The 18,022-nt window shown below is 44.3% G+C and overlaps 1 protein-coding gene across 2 annotated transcripts in view; it reads right to left on the bottom strand.

Annotated features, from left to right (window-relative positions):
• Window positions 1–18,022, bottom strand: part of PTPRM (protein tyrosine phosphatase receptor type M) — a 746,511-nt gene that overhangs the window by 14,194 nt on the left and 714,295 nt on the right. For both annotated transcript variants that reach the window (XM_004385786.3, XM_012558215.1), the window contains one exon: window positions 7,815–7,950. In XM_004385786.3, coding sequence (XP_004385843.1) covers window positions 7,815–7,950 — 136 coding nt within the window. The remainder of the gene's footprint in view (window positions 1–7,814; window positions 7,951–18,022) is intronic.

Here is an 18,022-nt window from a genome sequence, read left to right as displayed (position 1 = left end):
TCTGAATTACAGAAGGAGAGAACCTCAAGCCGTGCAGTAACGATGGATGGGGTGAAGGTGGCGGGCCAGGCAGGCAGGCCTATAACCCCCACAGTCACACTGGGAAAGTTCCTCAGCCCTGGCTGCACGTCAGAATCACCTGGCTTGGGCACCGTCCCCTAGCTCTCTTACTTAATTGGTTTGGGGCACGGCCTGGGCATGGGTAGTTTTTAAAGATCCCCAGGCAATTCTAATGGGTAGTCCGGCTTGACAGCCATTCCAGATTCGAACTAAGTTTCTTAACCTTGGCACGGTACTTTGAACATTCTGGTTCCTGAGCCCTAGCCCGGATCAGTTAAGTCAGAACCTCTGGGGGTGGGGCCCAAGCGTCAGGACTTTCTTTCATGCTCCCAGGTGACTTCAGTGTGCAGCCAGGTTTGAGACCCACTGAGGAGGATACTTTATTTTCCTAACCTTACAAGGCACGCTTTGTGGTGAGGAGGGGGCTTTATCATGAAAGCCGCTTACTGCACATTAAATGCTTTCTGAAATTAAGCTTGTAAACATATTTATTAGACCCCACTCCCTTCCCTATTTCCATGCATTAATCTGTTTGCTCTTTCTCCAGGCATGAGAGGACATGCTCCTTCACTGCCCCTCTACCCTGAATCTTTCCTGGCAATTCTCTGTCCTTACCAGTCAACCAACAGCACATCAACCTAAAAGGATTTACGACCACAGCTTTGAGAGTGACCCTTTCCCTTCTGGACTCCATCCGTTTTGTGATTACAGGTAGTTGCTGACTTAAAATGAGGTTCCCCCGCAACCAGTCTGCTGTAAGTTGGTTCTGATGTAAGTCCAATCCTTCTTTTTGTTGTTGTTAGGTGCTGTGAGTCGGTTCCGACTCACAGTGAGTGACCCTATGCACAGCAGAAGGAAACACTGCCCGGTCCTGCGCCATCCCCACTGCTGCAGCCACTGTGTCAATCCGTCTCGTTGACGGTCCTCCTCTTCGGACCCTCTGCTTTATCAAGCGTGACAACCTTCTCCAGGGACTGATCCCTCCCGACAACATGTCCAAAGTATGTGAGATGCAGTCTCGCCATCCTTGCTTCCAAGGAGCATTCTGGTTGCACTTCTTCCAAGACAGATGTGTTCCTTCTTTTGGCAGTCCATGGTGTATTCAGTATTCTTCACCAGCATCGCAATTCAAAGGTGACAATTCTTCTTCGGTCTTCCTTATTCATTGTCCAGCTTTCACACGCATATGAGGTGATTGAAAACACCATGGCTTGGGTCAGGCGCACCTCAGTCCTCAAGGTGACATCTTTGCTTTTTAACACTTTAAAGAGATCTCTCGCAGCCGATTTACCCAATGCAATGTGTCTTTTGATTTCTTGACTGCTGCTTCCATGGGTGCTGATTGTGGATCCAAGTAAAAATGAAATCCTTGACAATCTCAATCTCTTCTCCATTTTTAACTTTCATCATTATTGCCTTTTATTGTAAGTATCTTTATGTAAAAATGGTGTGGTGGCAACGTCTGACCTCCTCTAACTTCGCGAGGGGGAAGGAGAATCAAGATGAACAGCCCAAGGATGATTCCTCTGAGGTGGAGGTCAGACATGCCTCCTCTCTCTGCCATCTTTACCAGCTCTGACACCAACCATCCCTCCCACGGCGCTCTCTACTTTTCTGCTGGGTTCAATAATCCATTGCAATGGCCACACAACTCACATACAATACTCACAATTATGGGGTTTATTAGGGAAATTCAGGCTCGGGAATGCTCAGGATACAGTTCTTCCATCACGACAGTCTCCTTTCAGCCGTGCCCACAGCTACACCTCTCTCTGGCCCCTTAGCCTCTGTCCTACTTGAGCAAGTGTTACAAAGTTCTTTTAGCTCTGCCCAGCAATGCCCCGAGGCATCCCACTCCACCAGGAAGCCTCCTGCCCAAAGGCACTCAGCTTTCTCGCTCCGTGGGTCAGGAAGCGCACTGTGCCATTTGCTGTCTGTCTCCTGGTTCTGCTGCTGTTTCTCTGCCACTGCTTCATGCCATCTTCAGTGTTACAGCTCTCTCTCTCTCTCTCTCTCTCTCAGTCTCCTGGTTCATTCCAGGAGCTTTTCAGCACAGGGATCCTGGGTCCAAAGGACGCAGTTCGCTCCTGGCTCTTTTTTCTTGGTGGTGGAGAGATTCTCTTTCTGCTCTGGAATTGGCTCTCTTTTAAGCCTAGCAGGATGGCAAAACACACCAATCCTCTTGGTGGGCCACAGTCTCATCCAATTACTTGGGTGGGAGTTGTAAGACCACGGCTAGAGAGGCCACACAAAAGTGATCCATTGCACTGCACTTTATAAATCTGGTCTTTATTTGTCCTTAGGGGTTGGAGAGATGACATATAAATGTATAGATATATTTTAATACACACATAGGTAATTCTGCTGACTTGCTCTCCATTACCATAGGCCTTAGTGACCTTCATCTTTATAGCTGTGTCTGGAGCCTTCCTCACCTTCTTGTTTGGGTTAGAACTTCCAGTGGTGTGACTTCTTTTGCTGGACAGATTGCTGGGGTATAAACAGTGCAGGTGCCACAGTGTGAGAAACGTGAACAACTTGGCTTCAAATTAACAACTGATGGTTCTGATGGAACAGAACGCTGAATAAGATCATGCTCCAGGCCTGGTCTACAATGCAGTTGGCATCAGTGTCGTAACAGTGAAGTCACAGTCATAACGGCTGTCGGGTATGAGCTGTGCACAGTTCAACTGTCACATATTGTTAGAGCTGAACGTTGCCCAACTTTCTACCCCTCATGACTCCCGACACGGACACCGACTTCACTGTAGACCAGGCCACAGCCTGCTATATGGCAATAACAGTAAATCATAACATTGAACACCTGTGAGTGAACACCTGAGAATGATAACAGCAAATTACGTGCTGTGATACTGTATACAGTCCATATTACTAATGATAAGATGTACCAAAAAAAAAAGAAAAAGATGGTCATAAGTGCAGTTCGTCGTAACTTGAATACGTCATAAGTTGGGGACTGCCTGTATGTATCTGGCTAAATCCTACTTAGAGTTTTTCTCTATTGGATTTCTGTAAATTGCTGATGGTTTCCCTTGCCCTTTCTGTCCATGACAAACCCTGGGAGACAAACCTTGGCCTTTAAATTGGTAAGACAGCTTGCGTGGATTTTTGTGGGATGGGAGAAACACAACAGGCTCCCAAGACAAGTTGCCTGTCTGTAGCAGGGGGATGTAGTAGCAGTACTTTCTTTGCCTTTTGTGAAGATGGAGTAACGAGGTCACTGATGGGGCTATGCTAAACAGAAAAGCTCTAGAGGAATCTATGATGGGTATTTTTTTTTTTTTAAAGATATGTTACTATTTTTTAAGTGACAACTTTATTGAGATATATAATTCACACACCACCAAATTCACCTTTTAAAAGACTGCAATTCAGTGGTTTTTAGTTTATTCACCGAGTTGTATAAGATCTAAATTGAGAATATATTTATCACTCCAAAAAGAACCCTGTACCCATTAGCAGTCACTCCCCATCCCCCCGCCCCCAGCCACTAGCAACCACTAATCTATTTTCTGTCTCTGTGGATTTGTCTATACTTGATGGCGATGGGTTTGGACATTTCATATAAATGGAATCATGCCATACGTGGTCTTTGTGAATGGCTTGTGCTTAGTATTCTTATCTCTACTCTGCAGAGGAGAAAACTGAGGTTCAGGAAGGATTTCTGTTTTGCCTCCCCAACTAGTTATAAGCTCCCTGAGGGACCATGTCTTCCACTTCTCTGTGTTTACTACCATGCCCAGCAGAGAAGTGAGAACAATATGGGTGCTGGAATGGAATGGAATGAAGGTCAGATGATCAGATCAACTGGCTGCTCATACCAGTAACATGTTAGAAGGGAAAATTTTATGAACTTAACAGCTGAGACCAGAGTGTCTCTTGGAGGGCAAACTGCCTTTGTGTGGGAAAACACCATGGTCCGTGGCCTTTGGCAGAAGACGAGACTTCTAAGGGCATGTGTGCTTTGTAGACACTTGTTTTGCTCCTGAGAAGAAGGACAAGGAGGAGGGAGAAGCCAGCCAAATGGAAAAGGGCAGGAGTAGGTGACTGCCCTGCGGCAGGGGGCTAAAGGGCACTAAGAAGGATGATTCCTGATGTTCTCCTTCAAGTCTGCCCGAATTTGCAGTCTGTGTACCACAGTAACAGATGTTCTGAGTGAGTGTTGGGGTTGCTGTTGACTGGTAGAGGAAGGCATGAATTTCACATCTGGGTTTCCACAGAGCAGAGTCAGGAGTTAAAGAAGACCATGAGATTGTAAGTTCCCAGGCACCTCACAGAAACCCCGAGAAGGGCCTTCTATACTGGGAACTGGACCAGTGTCATTTGGATTTCAAGAATCAGGAGGTGCCAGCTGACACATAGCTCAGAAACAAAGGATTGTCTGAAGTGTTTGCTTGCCTTAAAAGGCAGCTCTGCAGGTTTGCAGGGGGCCTGTGGGCGAATGCCACCCATTTAGCCCATTCCTGGATAGGCACCATGTCAGGGCTCCACCCAGCCTGCCTAGGACAGATAATGCTTCTTAGGTACGATCTCTCCCTCAAAGTCTGTTTCTCTGCTAAAATAGAGCTTTGGAAACTTCAGATGCCTCGTGCAGAAGACAAAGGGGAGAAGGTGGACTGGTTTTGAAGCAGCCTATTTTCCCACAACTGGGACAGCTTCCAAGGAGCCTTGGCATACCATGGGACTATCCCGGAAAGCTTGGGCAGACTGTGCTACTCCGTGTTCTCTTGGGGCCAGTTTTTGATGGGGTCTTACGGCTGGTTGAAGACATGGATAAGTCAGAAGCTGGGCTGAAAAAGCAGGTCAGAAGAAAGCCAGCTGTACCCACTGAATAAAAAAAAAAAAACAACTAGTCTCATGTTTTAAAGAATTTTGCCCCTGGCAATCAACTGGCTTTTCTCCAGAGCCCCCCAAACTAAAAATTTAGAGAAATAAATCTTCAGAGCCTTCTGGATCCCCCTTGAGAACGCCGTGCTTCAACCTGAATTGATGAATTTTCAAACTCAGGAGCAAGTTAGGATACCAGAGATGCAGAGATAGATGGAGACAGAGAGATGCGCCGACCCTCTGCTTGCTCGTTCTCAGTGGCTGGCCCAGAAGCACTTGCCAGGGCTGGTGGGCACGCACTGTGCCAACCTTCCGTGAAGGTGCAACAAGAAGACATAGCATGCCGTTCTTTTCAGCTGCTGGCACAAAATCTTGTACTCAGGAAGAAGGCAGGCCTCAGACGGCCTTTTACACCTGATAAAATCCTACCAGATTTTATCACCCTGACCTAAGTTACTTAATTCTGTCAGCCAACATACACACGTGTGAGTACCAGACTAAACAGAAACTGTACTTACAGACACGACGACAAGCACCCTTATCCACTTGAAGATGCTCAAACCCACTGTAGAGAGCACTGTGATCTTCTCTAGCCACTGGATATTATCTGTTGACCTGCTAACAGTTACCACGACAAATTTTTCTGACAATTTTCTCAGGAAATTGCAAAACTTTCCTGTCTTTCTTAGCCACTGACCTTATCCTAAAACTCGTGCTGACCCTCAGGGGTATGGGCATCCAGGGATCCTACTACCTCCATTAAAATTACATATAACTACAGAAACACTCAGATTATTATAGGATTGTGGGCGAGGTCGAGAGGATCCCTTCTGGTCCAACTACCCAGGTCTCCAGTCATTTCATGAAGAATTGCCACTGTCCCAAATCTGCACCATTGATTTGGAAAAATCCATGTTGCATCTGCTCATGAAAATCCATGAGTAGAAAAGCCACAGCCAGAGCCCTAGAGGAAAGGCCTGGAGGATCTACTTCTAATCATCTGTTTAATTCAGGTGGTAGTGAGAGGGAGATGACCTTTTTTGTCAAGGTCAGCTTTTCCCAAGTACCAACCAAACTTTGGAAGCTTCCCATCCGTCTCTCAGTTGGTGGGGTTAAATACCAAGTGACACCACAGACAGAACAGTTGAGCTGATGCATTGGTTTCCATCTCCTGCCAGCGTTCCGATCTGTACTGACTGACGGCATGAATACCCACGAAGCCCAGATGACTAAGAGTTCAGGGGCGGTGGGACTCTCCAAATTCATTTGGGTACCAGGGAAGGAGGTGTACCCTGCCTTCAAGGAGGGGCTGGTTGCAGGGAACCTGAACACTCAGGACACCAGGTAGCCTTTCAGTGCCTCCACATTTAATCTGTGGGTATCTGAAAGGCACGTAGAAAAGGGCCTGGCACCACGTAAGCACCACGCGAACGGCCATTGGTAGCATCCTCCTCCTTTTCCTTGTCATCCTCCGACTGCACATCATGTCACACTGGCTCTGATGGTCCCTGAAACACCCCGCCCTGGAGACACCCACGCTACCAAGGATCACATTTCTCACTTTCACACTGTATCCCCGCAATAAGCCGACACTGTCCCTATTTTACAAAATGAAGGCCCAAGGAAGTTAAGTGGCTTGTCATAGGTCCCTTAAATCACCCACATTAATCTGTCCAAGGTCACTTAACTAGCCCTAACAGCAGAGACCAGACTAGAATTTGGGCTTTTGTGGGTTTTTGCTCCGGAAGGGGCCTAGCAGGCAGGGCTTGGGGAGCACTCTCCTTTTGACCACAGACACCAAAGCAGTAATGCTAATGGTTTTACGAGTGTGCACCCGGCCAGATAGGCTTCCCTCTGCCAAATTCCCTGGCCAACACCAGGCTTCTTGGAAACAGATAAGCTCATCAAGCAGAAGACACACAACACATCTGGGGCAAAGCAGATGTCCACAGAGCCTGGCTTGTGTGGACCAGGACTTGGATATGTCCCAGGACTCAGTCATCATTGGGGTCACCATCATTCCCCAGCTTGTGGCAGTGTTTCAATGGCTTCTCAAATTCTGCATGGGGACCATGGCTACTTTCTCAACATTAGCTTCAATCTCAATTCTCTGTTTAGTTCCTTTAATTTTTTAAAAAGTTACCTTAAAGAATTTAACTTTATGACTACAATTTTGTGTCCAGAGGAATGCAAAACTGGTCAGCACGGGGTCATCTCTTCCTCACACTCCCTGCCCTAGGCCATCCCTCCAACCTTAGAATTAATCCTGTGTTTTCTTCAGATCGTTCCTCCCCTAACAGAGAAGTACAAAAAGCTAATCTAAAAGCTTCCTCCTTGAAGCGATTCTACTATTCTTGAGTCACAGTGGTTGGCATTTCAACAGCTCCACATAAAAAGAGATTTCATGGAATACTCTAAGAAAATAATTGCACAGTGTCCTATGTTTCTCAACTCCTTTAATCCTGTTCTCAGATATGGCCACCATAATTAAATGCAGTATTCTGGATGTCAAACTAAAATTCACAGCTTTGATAAATATTGGGTGATTAGGCTATTTATAAAATATATAATTTGGAAATCTGGCATTTCATTTGCTCTGATTATTTCTTCTCCAGGAAGACTAAGTGCTTAGCCACGTGGAAGGCACTGCCAGGAGCAGAAATTAATAAGGATGTGTACTTGTGACTTTCAACTATTTCCACATTTCAAACAAGTTGAGACAGAGTCTCCTTGTGAAAAAGCAAAGACAGAAAGAGCAGAAGACAGCCCTTATGAGTGAAGTGATTACATTATGCTTTTGAGAACGGCTCTTCCCTTGTGAATAAGCTTCCCTGCAGACCTGAGCACTGGCGTCAGCCCCAGGCTCACAGGGAAACGCTCTAGTTAGCGGAAGCGCACGCTCCTACCAGAAGATCCACCATGTTGGGCTTGTTGTTCCTCAGTGTCTTCACCGCGTGGAAGACGTCGACTGCCCTCTGGTGCCGTAGCATCTCGCAGACGATGCTGATTGCACAGAACGTCCCGCTGCGGCCTCCTCCATTTCTGTCATAAAAGAAATAAAATGGTTTGACGACTTTCACCCTCACATTACATCTCTCAACAAGCCACAGAAACGTGTCATCTAAACTCGAGTGAGACGGTAATGACGCGGACCTCTGAGGCCAGTGACTCTCACCTGGGCAATTGTCATTAAAGCAAAAGGAGTATATCTGCCACAGCATTTGGCCCATGGTTCACCTGTAACCAGATGAGGACCTAGCACCTTCTCCATCCCCAGCTCTGCGCTGACCCCAGAAGGCGCTACCTCGAGACAGCACCTCATCTAGCGCTACAGGAAGGGCCCAGAGCAGAGCATCTTCAGTGAACACGCACCTCATCTAGTATCTGCCAGAAAAACTGATGATGAGCAGTTATGTTCAAAGATGTGCCTGGCCTTTATAAAAATCTATTAGCATTTAATCACTTATCTCTAAAACATGAGTTTTTTTTTAAAAAATAAGACAAGTTTTTATTTTGAACTAATTTTAGACTTACAAAAAAGTTGCAAAAAACAGTACATAGTTCCACTGTATGTGGAACTTCCTCTGATGTTAACATCTTATATAACCATACCACATTACTGAAGTCATGAAATTAACATTGGGACTATACTGCCAGGAGCCCCGGTGGCGCAGTGGTTAAGAGCTAGGCTGGTAACCAAAAGGCTGGCAGTTTGAATCCACCAGCCGCTCCTTGGAAACCCTAGAGGGCAGCTCTACTTTGTCCTGTAGGGTTGCTATGAGTCAGAATGGACTCAGTGGCAACAGGTTTTTGGTTTCTTTTACTATACTGCCGACTAAACTATAGATGCTAGTAAAACTTCACGAATTTTTCCACCAATGTCCTTTCTCTGGCCCTGCATCAAATCCAGGATCCCACACTGTATTTCGTTGCCACGTCTCCTTAGTCTTCTCCAACCTGAGACAGTTCATCGGTTGTTCCTTGTCTTTCTGGACCTTGACACTTTTGAAGAGTGCCGATCAGTTATTTTGTAGAATGTGTCTTGATTGGGGTTTGTCTGCTCTTTCTCATGACTGGAATCAGGTTATGCATTTTTGGCAGCAATATCACAGAAGTGATAATGCAAGGTCTTCAGAGGGAATTGTATCAAGGGGCTCATGATGTTGATCTGTCTTACTACTGGTGACGTTAACCTTGGTCACATGCTGGCATGGAGTAAACTGTGTCCCCCTAAAATATGTGTCACCTTGGCTAGGCCATGATTCTCAGTTTTATGTGGATGTCTTCCATTTTGTGATCTGATGTGACTATCCTATGTATTGTAAATCCTAACCTCTATGATGTTAATGAGGCAGGATTCAGAGGCAATTATGTTAATGAGTCAGGACTCAATATACAGGATTAGGTTGTATTTTAGTCAATCTCTTTTGAGATATAAAAGAGAGAAGTGAGCAGAGACAAGGGGACCTCATACCACCAAGAAAGAAGTGCTGGGAGCAGAGGGTGTATGTTGGACCTGGAGTCCCTGCACTGAGAAGCTCCTAGACCAGGGGAAGATTGATGATAAGGATCTTCCCCCAGAACTGGCAGAGTGAGAAAGCATTCCCCGGGAGCTGGTGCCCTGAATTCGGACTTCTAGCTTCCTAGACTGTGAGAGAATAAACTTCTGTTTGTTGAAGCCATCCACTTGTGGTATTTCTGTCATAGCAGCACTAGATGATTAAGACACGTGCTAAAATGGTGTTTGCCAGATTATTACTCTGTAAAGTTACTACCTTTCTCTCTTAGGGAGATTCATTGGGATTCTGCAAGTATCTTGCTTCTCTACCCAATAATTTCAGCACCCATTGGTGGATATTGTTTGCAACAATTATCACCAAGTGTTTGCCTAATGGTGATTCTCTATTTCCTTCTTTTCTTCAACATTTATTAATTGGAATTCTACTATAAGAAACAGCTGTCTCTTCTCCCCAGTAAAAAACTATTTGCTTGTTTATTTTTAAAATTGTTATTATTTATATTAGTATGGACTTACAGATATTAATTTTATCTACGAGTTAATACCCGATAGTACCCATATTTATTTTGTTGCTCAAATTTTTCCAGCTTGGGCCAGTAGGAGCTCCTTCAGCTTGGCTCTGAGCATTTCCTTACTTTCTGTAGCCATGAGCTGGTCCAGGTTCATCCTGTATTTTCCCGGCACCAGCTCTGGAATTAACCACTTCTCCAAGGAGCTGTGGGCTCTTTCTATTTCATTTTACTCTATTTTTAAATAATCACAATATCATTATCACTCCTAAAATGAATAAACCCTGTTTTAATATAATCATGTTTCCAGTTAGTGTTCAAGTTTCCCAGATTGCTTCAGATATTTTCTTACAGTTGCTTTGTTCGGGTCCACACACTGCATTCGGCTGCCAAGTCTTGCAAGATATTTTAATCTACAGGTTTTCTTCACGCGCTCCTTCTTCTTGGCAATTTGTTGAGAAAACTGGGTCATTTGTCCTGTAGAGATACCCACATCCTGGCTTTTCCTTATTCATTACATCTCTGTGGTATCATTTACCATGTTCCTCCCTAACCTATGTTCCAAATAAATTGGTAGTTAGCCTCAGCACTTGATAAGAATTCGGGATTGATTGATTGACTGATTAACTGATCAGGATACTTTCATTAGGAGGTAGGCACAAGATAGCTGGTTGTCCTTCCTTTTGTGATTTTAAGATTGATCATGACTTTCAAGTGTCTGTTTGTGCGGTCCATGATAGAGGGTCAAACTAGCTTTTAAAATAAAGTATAATACGCCTACGATGTTGTTGTTGTTGTTCTAGTGTTGGTAAGTCCAACTTCTTCACATAGTCCAACTCCTCAGATTATTTGCTCAGCATACAGACTGAATAAGTATGGTGAAAGGATACAACCCTGACACACACATTTCCCAACTAATAGCGACTCTATGTACAGCAGAACAAAACACTGCCCCGTCCTGTGACATCCTTCCAATCACTGCTATGTTTGAGCCCATTGTTGTAGCCACTGTGTCAATCTATCTCATTGAGGGTCTTCCTCTCTTTCGCTGGCCCTCTACTTTAGCAAGCATGATATCCTTCTCCAGGGACTGCTCCCTCCTGATAACATGCCCAAAGTACGTGAGATGAAGTCTTGCCATCCTCGCTTCTAAGGAACATTCTGGCTATACTTCTTCCAAGACAGGTTTGTTTGTTCTTCTGGCAGTCCACGGTATATTGAACATTCTTCCAAGGCATAAAATTTTTTGGTCTTCCTTATTTATTGTCCAGCTTTTGCATGTATACAAGGCAACTGAAAATACCATGGCTTGGGTCAGGTGCACCCTAGTCCTCAAAGTGACATCTTTGTTTGCTGCTTCCATGGGCATTGATTGTGGATCCAAGTAAAATGAAGTCCCTGACAACTTCAATCTTTCTCCATTTATCATGATGTTGCTTATTGGTCCAGTTGTGAGGATTTTTGTTTTCTTTATGTTGAGGTGTAATCCATACTGAAGGCTGTAGTCTTTGATCTTCATCAGTAAGTGCTTCAAGCCTTCTTCGCTTTCAGCAAGCGAGGTTGTGTCATCTGCACAGCGCAGGTTGTTAATCAGTCTTCCTCCAATCCTGGTGCTGTGTTCTTCTTCACATAGTCCAGCTTCTCAGATTATTTGCTCAGCATTCAGACTGAATAAGTATGGTGAAAGGATACCACCCTGACACACACATTTCCCAACTTTAAACTGTGAAGTATCCCCTTGTTCTCCTCAAACAACTGCCTCTTGGTCTATGTACTGGTTACTCATGAGCACAATTAAGTGTTCTGAAATCCCCATTCTTTATTCTGGAATTCTCGTTCTTCGAAATGTTACCCATAATCTGTTATCATCCACACAGTTGATTGCCTTTGCATAGTCAATAAAACACAGGTCAAGAAAACACATGGATTTGCTCTAATTTTTCTGGTGTTCTCTGTTTTCAGCCAAGATCCATCTGACAACTGCAATGATATTCCTCATTCCATGTCCTCTTCTGAATCTGGCTTGAATTTCTGACACTTCCCTTTTGATATACTGCTGCAACTGCTTTTGAATCATCTTCAGCAAAGTTTTACTTGTGTGTGATATTAATGATATTGTTCGATAATTTCCACATTCTGTTGGATCACCTTTCTTTGTAATGGGCACAAATATGGATCTCTTCCTGTCCGTTGGCCAGGTAGTCTTCCAAATTTCTTGGCATAGATGAGTGAGCACCTCCATCACTGCATCTGTTTGTTGAAACATCTCCATTGGTATTCCGTCAATTCCTGAAGCCTTGTTTTTCGCCAATGCCTTCAGTGCATCTCGGACTTCTTCCTTCAATACCATTGGTTCTTGATCATATGCTACCTCCTGAAATGGTTGAACTTCAACCAATTCTTTCTGGTACAGTGACTCTGTGTATTCCTTCATCTTCTTTTGATGTTTCCTGCATTGTTCAATATTTTCCCCATAGAAGCCTTCAATATTGCAGCTCGAGGCTTGAACTTTTTCTTCAGTTTTTTCAGCTTGAGAAATGCCAAGAATGATCTTCCCTTTTGGTTTTCTAACTCCAGGTCTTCACACATTTCATTATAACACTTTACTTTGTCTTCTTGAGCCGCCCTTTGAAATCTTCTGCTGAGCTCTTTTACTTCATCATTTCTTCTGTTCACTTTAGCTACTCTACATTCAAGAGCAAGTTTCAGAGTCTCTTCTGACATACATTTTGGTCCTTTCCTTCTGTCTTTTTAATGACCCTTTGCTTTCTTAATGTATGATATCCTTGATGTCATTCTACAACTCGTCTGATCTTTGGTCATTAGTGTTCAACGTGTCAGATCTATTCCTGAGATGGTCTCTAAATTCAGGTGGGATATACTCAAGGTGGTATTTTGACTCTTATGGATTTGCTCTAATTTTCTTCAGCTTCACCTTGAACTTGCATATAAGCAATTGATGATCTGTTCTGCAGTTGGCCCCTGGCCTTGTTCTGACTAATGATATTGAGCTTCTCCATTGTCTCTTTCCACAGATGTAGTCGATTTGATTCCTGTGTATTTCATCTGGTGAGGTCCATGTGTATGGAAACTGCTTATATTGTTGAAAAAAGGTATTTGCAATGAATAAGTCGCTGTCTTGCAATTCTATCATGTGATCTCCAGCGTTGTTTCTATCACCAAGGCCATATTTTCCAACTACTGATCCTTCTTTGTTTCCAGCTTTCACATTCCAATCACCAGTAATTATCAATGCATCTTGATTGCATGTTCCATCAATTTCAGACTTCAGAAGTTGGTAAAAATCTTCAATTTCTTCATCTTTGGCATTAGTGGTGGTGGGTAAATTTGAATAACAGTGGTATTAACTGGTCGTCCTTATAGGCATATGGATATTATCCTATCACTGATAGCATTGTACTTCAGGAGAGATCTTGAAATGTTCTTTTTGATGATGAATGCGATGCCATTCCTCTTCACTTTGTCATTCCAGGCATAGTAGACCATATGATTGTCTGATTCAAAATGGCCAATTCCAGTCTATTTCAGCTCACTAATGCCTATGATCTCGATGTTTATGTATTCCATTTCATTTTTGACAGTTTTCAATTTTCCTAGATTCATACTTAGTACATTTCATCTTCCAATTAGTGGATCTTTGTAGCTGTTTCTTCTCATTTTGAGTTGTACCACATCAGCAAATGAAGGTCCCAAAAGGTTGACTCCATTCACATCATTAAGGTCAACTCTACTTTGAAAAGGCAGCTCTTTCCCGGTCGTATTTTGAGTGTCTTCCAATCTGAGGGGCTCATCTTTGGGTACTATATCAGACAATGCTCCGCTGCTATTTATAAGGTTTTCACTGGCGAACTTTTTCAGAAGTAGACCACCAGGTCCCTCTTCCTAGTCTTTCTTAGTCTGGAAGCTCTGCTGAAACCTGCCCACCATGGGTGACCCTGCTGGTATTTGAAACACTGGTGGCATAGCTTCCAGCATCACAGTAACATACGTCACCACCGTATGACAAACTGACAGATGAGTGGTCACCCTATGTATGCCTATAATAGAGTCTACAGATGGTAAGTGTACATCTCAGTTAGTGTTTATAAATGTGCACACCATGTGACCACCATCCAGATCAAGATATAGACCGCCATCAGTCCACAGGTCCTCCCTCATACTCTGAGTCAACACTATCAGTACCATCAACACCACCACAAGTCATCTCTGTTCTCATTGCTAGCATCATAAATTTCTTTTGCCTGTTTTTGAACTTTGTATAAATGGAATCATACAGTTTAATCTCTTGAGTTTGGCTTCTTTTACTCAATATTATCTATGTGAGAATCATCTATGTTATCTGTATCAGCAGTTTATTCTTTTACATTGCTAAGCAGAATTCCATTGACTGAATATACTATATAATTTACTTATCTAACAGCTGAGGACGATTTGAGTGGCTTCCAGTTTTTAGGTATTATGAGTAAAGTTGCTATAAACATGTCTTGTGGTGCATACATGCACTCCTGTCAGTAATACACCTAGGGGCAGAGAGTTCAGTTAGAGGGTAAGTGTCTATTTAGCTTTAGTAGATGCTATCAAATAGTTCTAAAGTACTTATATTCACTTCCTACCAAGAACGTGTGGGAGTTCCAGTTACTCCACAGCCTCATCAACCCTCAGTATTATCATTTACTTGTTTGTTTTTTAATCTTCAGCTATTCTGGTGACTACGCAGCAGTATCCAATCCTGGATTTAATATGCATTGTCCTGAAAACTAATGATGTTGGGTACCTTTCCTACACTTAGTCACTCTTTGGATATCCTTTTTAAATGAAGTGCCCGTCAAATCTTTTGTCCATTTAAAAGACTTGGGTTGTCTGTCTTTTTCCTATTGACTCGCAGTTCACAGACATTCTGGCTATGAGTCCTTTGTCAGATATACGTATCATGAAAATCTTCTCCCACTCTGTGTCTTTTGATAAATAGGAGTGTTTAACTTGAATGAACTCCAGTTCATCCATATTTTCCTTTAGAGTTCGAGTTTTGCATTCTATTTAACAAATCTGTGATCAGCTCATGGTCACGAAGATTTTCTCCTATGTCTTCTTATAGAAGCTTTGCTAGTTTACTCTTCACATTTTGGTCCAGCATCCATCTGGACTTGACTTCTGTATATATTGTGAGGAGGAAGAGCAATGTTCCAGGTAGTCTCTTTCCTGCTGCCTCTGGTGGGTTGTGCTGCAGTGGGATCTTTGTTATAAGTGAGGTCACCCTGAGGTCTGTTCTTGGACTTTCTCTTCTGCTCCATTTGTCTCTATTTTATCCTTTCACTAGTGCCACACTGTTTTTCTTCATCAGCTTTCCACCTAATGGTTTAAGCAGCTGTCGATAATCATTGTATACATCCGTTATTTTCATCCCATCCACTGCCTTTGAGTCGATTCTGATTCACAGGGACCCCAGAGGACACAGTAGAACTGCCTCATAGAGTTTCCAAGGCTGTAAATCTTTACGGACTCAGACTGCCACATCTTTCTCCCTTGTAGCAGTTGGTGGATTTGAACCGCCAACCTTTCACCTGAGTGCTTAACTACTGTGCCACCAGGGCTCCTTATTTTCATCAAGAGTTGCAAAATGGTGATAGCCTAATTCTATCGTTTCTTCTGCTTTTATCAGATGGAAGATATGAATAAAGAAAATAATTCCTCATCAACTATTTGCTTACCTTGAGTATATGTGACTCAAGGAACCTCTGTCTCTGGGGAAGAAACTCTCAGCCCACAGCCACTGGGTGGTGCTACACTATGCTGAATGTGATGTTCTTACCTCGGAGGAAGGGCAGGAATTCAAAGCACTGTTGGCTACCAGAGGATACCAATTTAAACTAACTTTGTTTCTCACAGCTGAAAAAAAAAGTCTTAGCTTTATGATCTGTACATTTAAACGAAAATAAAGATTCTGACCAGGCCTGGGTCCCAAGCCCACCCTTAGTGTGAAGAGCAAGCAGGAGGTTCAGGAACCAGAAGGACATTAAAGTGGGGGAGAAGGGGTCCCCAAAGAAAAGCCAAGTTTCTCTCACCAGGAGAAAGCGACGCCAGACAGGCAGGAGGGGGAAGCAGCAGATGCCACCCCAGCCCACTACAGTTGAAGAACAGCCCCTTATCTTCTATGGTAACTGGATCGGCGACACAATCATCTCAGTTCTAGGGTCACAGCCATCTCTTGGACGAGTACAGCAGTGGTTGTCTGCGAGGTGCGACAACTGAACGTGGCCTTGGAAAGCCGACTTTGTGTGCTCCTCCACAAGCCTGTCCTGGTGCCTCAAACTCCTCCACTAGGATTCAGACCTGGGGCCACAGCAAGGGCCCTCACTAGAATGCTGATAATCCCGAGAAGAAAGACGCAATCCTAACTCGAGATGCTGTGGGTTTCTTAAGTGGATGGTTATCTGTAAACTATTTTTTTTTAGCATGTCAAAAAAACCCAGAAGATATAATACAAACTCTAAAAAGCCCATTTTCTTTGCTGGGATTGTGTCACTCAATGTGGTGGACCCTCTTAGTTTAATTCTGATGAGAGGCTACACCTAGACTTAGATAAAGAAAAATGGGGATGTGAAGTGTTAATACATTCTTTTTGGCATTTTCTCAGTAGAGATATCTGTAAGGCACCGGGGCCATGAGCGGGAAGGGAAACCAGTCAGGGGAAGGGGCAATAGAGCAGCTTTCTAGAGGACAAAGGGTTGGGACCTCTGGTTGACGACAAGCGTGAATAGGTGTATGAGATTCTTCCAAGGGAATACCGGTTTCCTGCAGAATGTGACGTTGCCATGCCTTAATCTGGGTGGGCGAGAGGCAGGGCAGAGAGGAGGGAGCAGGCAGGATTCTGGGCAGCCAGGGAGCCTTCCTGGGGCCCTGGGAGCTGGGTGGGCATGGCATTGCCCGAGACAAATGCACTGAAAGGACAGAGAGCCAAGCCCTTGCCAAATCTGCAACTGCAACTAGGGTTGGTCTGGCCACAGTAAAACTTTCCTTCCCCTTCAAACGGGGAAAGATCTTACTGGGTGCTGCTAATGGCACTCCCAGGAAAAGCGACAGACGCTCAGGCTTCAAGTTTCCACCAGTTCTCTAAACGTCTTCCCTAACTGCCATGACTTTTTACCTCCCTGCTCCATTCAGCCCCCTCCAGCTGGCCGAAGCTCCATATTATTGCCAGTGAGGAAACACAGGCGGAGGTGCTCTGGAAAGTATGGCCGTCTACACTCAGTGTTCCCAGCTTTGGCTGTACATGGAAATAATCTGGGGGTTACATAAACACTGATGTCTGAGCCCCACCCCCAGAGACGGTGATTTAAGTGGTTTGGGTGTGGCCTGGGCACGGGGTTTTATCGTGTTGTGATTTCTAAAGCTCCTCAGATGACTCTAAGGTGAAGCCAAGGCTGAGAATCAATGCTTCCCAGTAGGAGCTGGTCTCCAATTTTAACGCATCAGAATCACCTGGAGGGCTGGTTGAAATGCAGAGCTCGGGGACCCACTCCCAGAGGCGCCAGGTCTGGGGTAGAGCCCGAGAACTTACATTCTTCACAAGATTGCGGGCAACACTAACCTGCTGCCTGGAGACCACATTCTGGGGACCACTCCTCTGCCGCATCCTCCCATGTTCCCAGACAAAAAGCTCTTGTGAGAACCACAAAGTCAAAAAAGAGTAAGATCCTTTGGAGCCTCTGACATGATCTCTAACAGACTTACTAGGTGGTGTGCTGGTAAGCCAGCTTGGGTAGGAGCTGTCTTGTAGCGTCTGCTGATTTCTGTGGTGTAAATACTCCCCGATGGGTGATTTCAAGCTACCACCAGTTTAACAACCAGCTCACAAAATTCCTGAAGGTCTAACAGTTGGCTCTGAGGAGCCAGTCGGAACCCACTGAACCCGCCCAAATTTATTTTGGGTTCCAACCACAGGGTCAGTGCTTATTTTGATGGCTGAGATAGACCATGCAAATATGAAATGTGCATACTTTGCTTTCTGCAAAGCAAATTAAACCCTCAGTGAGTGGACTCATTCTGGGAAAGGCATGATCGCCTT

This window comes from Trichechus manatus, unplaced genomic scaffold (assembly GCF_000243295.1).
Source record: "Trichechus manatus latirostris isolate Lorelei unplaced genomic scaffold, TriManLat1.0 scaffold00146, whole genome shotgun sequence".
Lineage (NCBI taxonomy): Eukaryota > Metazoa > Chordata > Mammalia > Sirenia > Trichechidae > Trichechus > Trichechus manatus.
The sequence above is the reverse complement of the archived record's forward strand: the minus strand, read 5'-3'. Positions and strand labels throughout refer to the sequence as shown.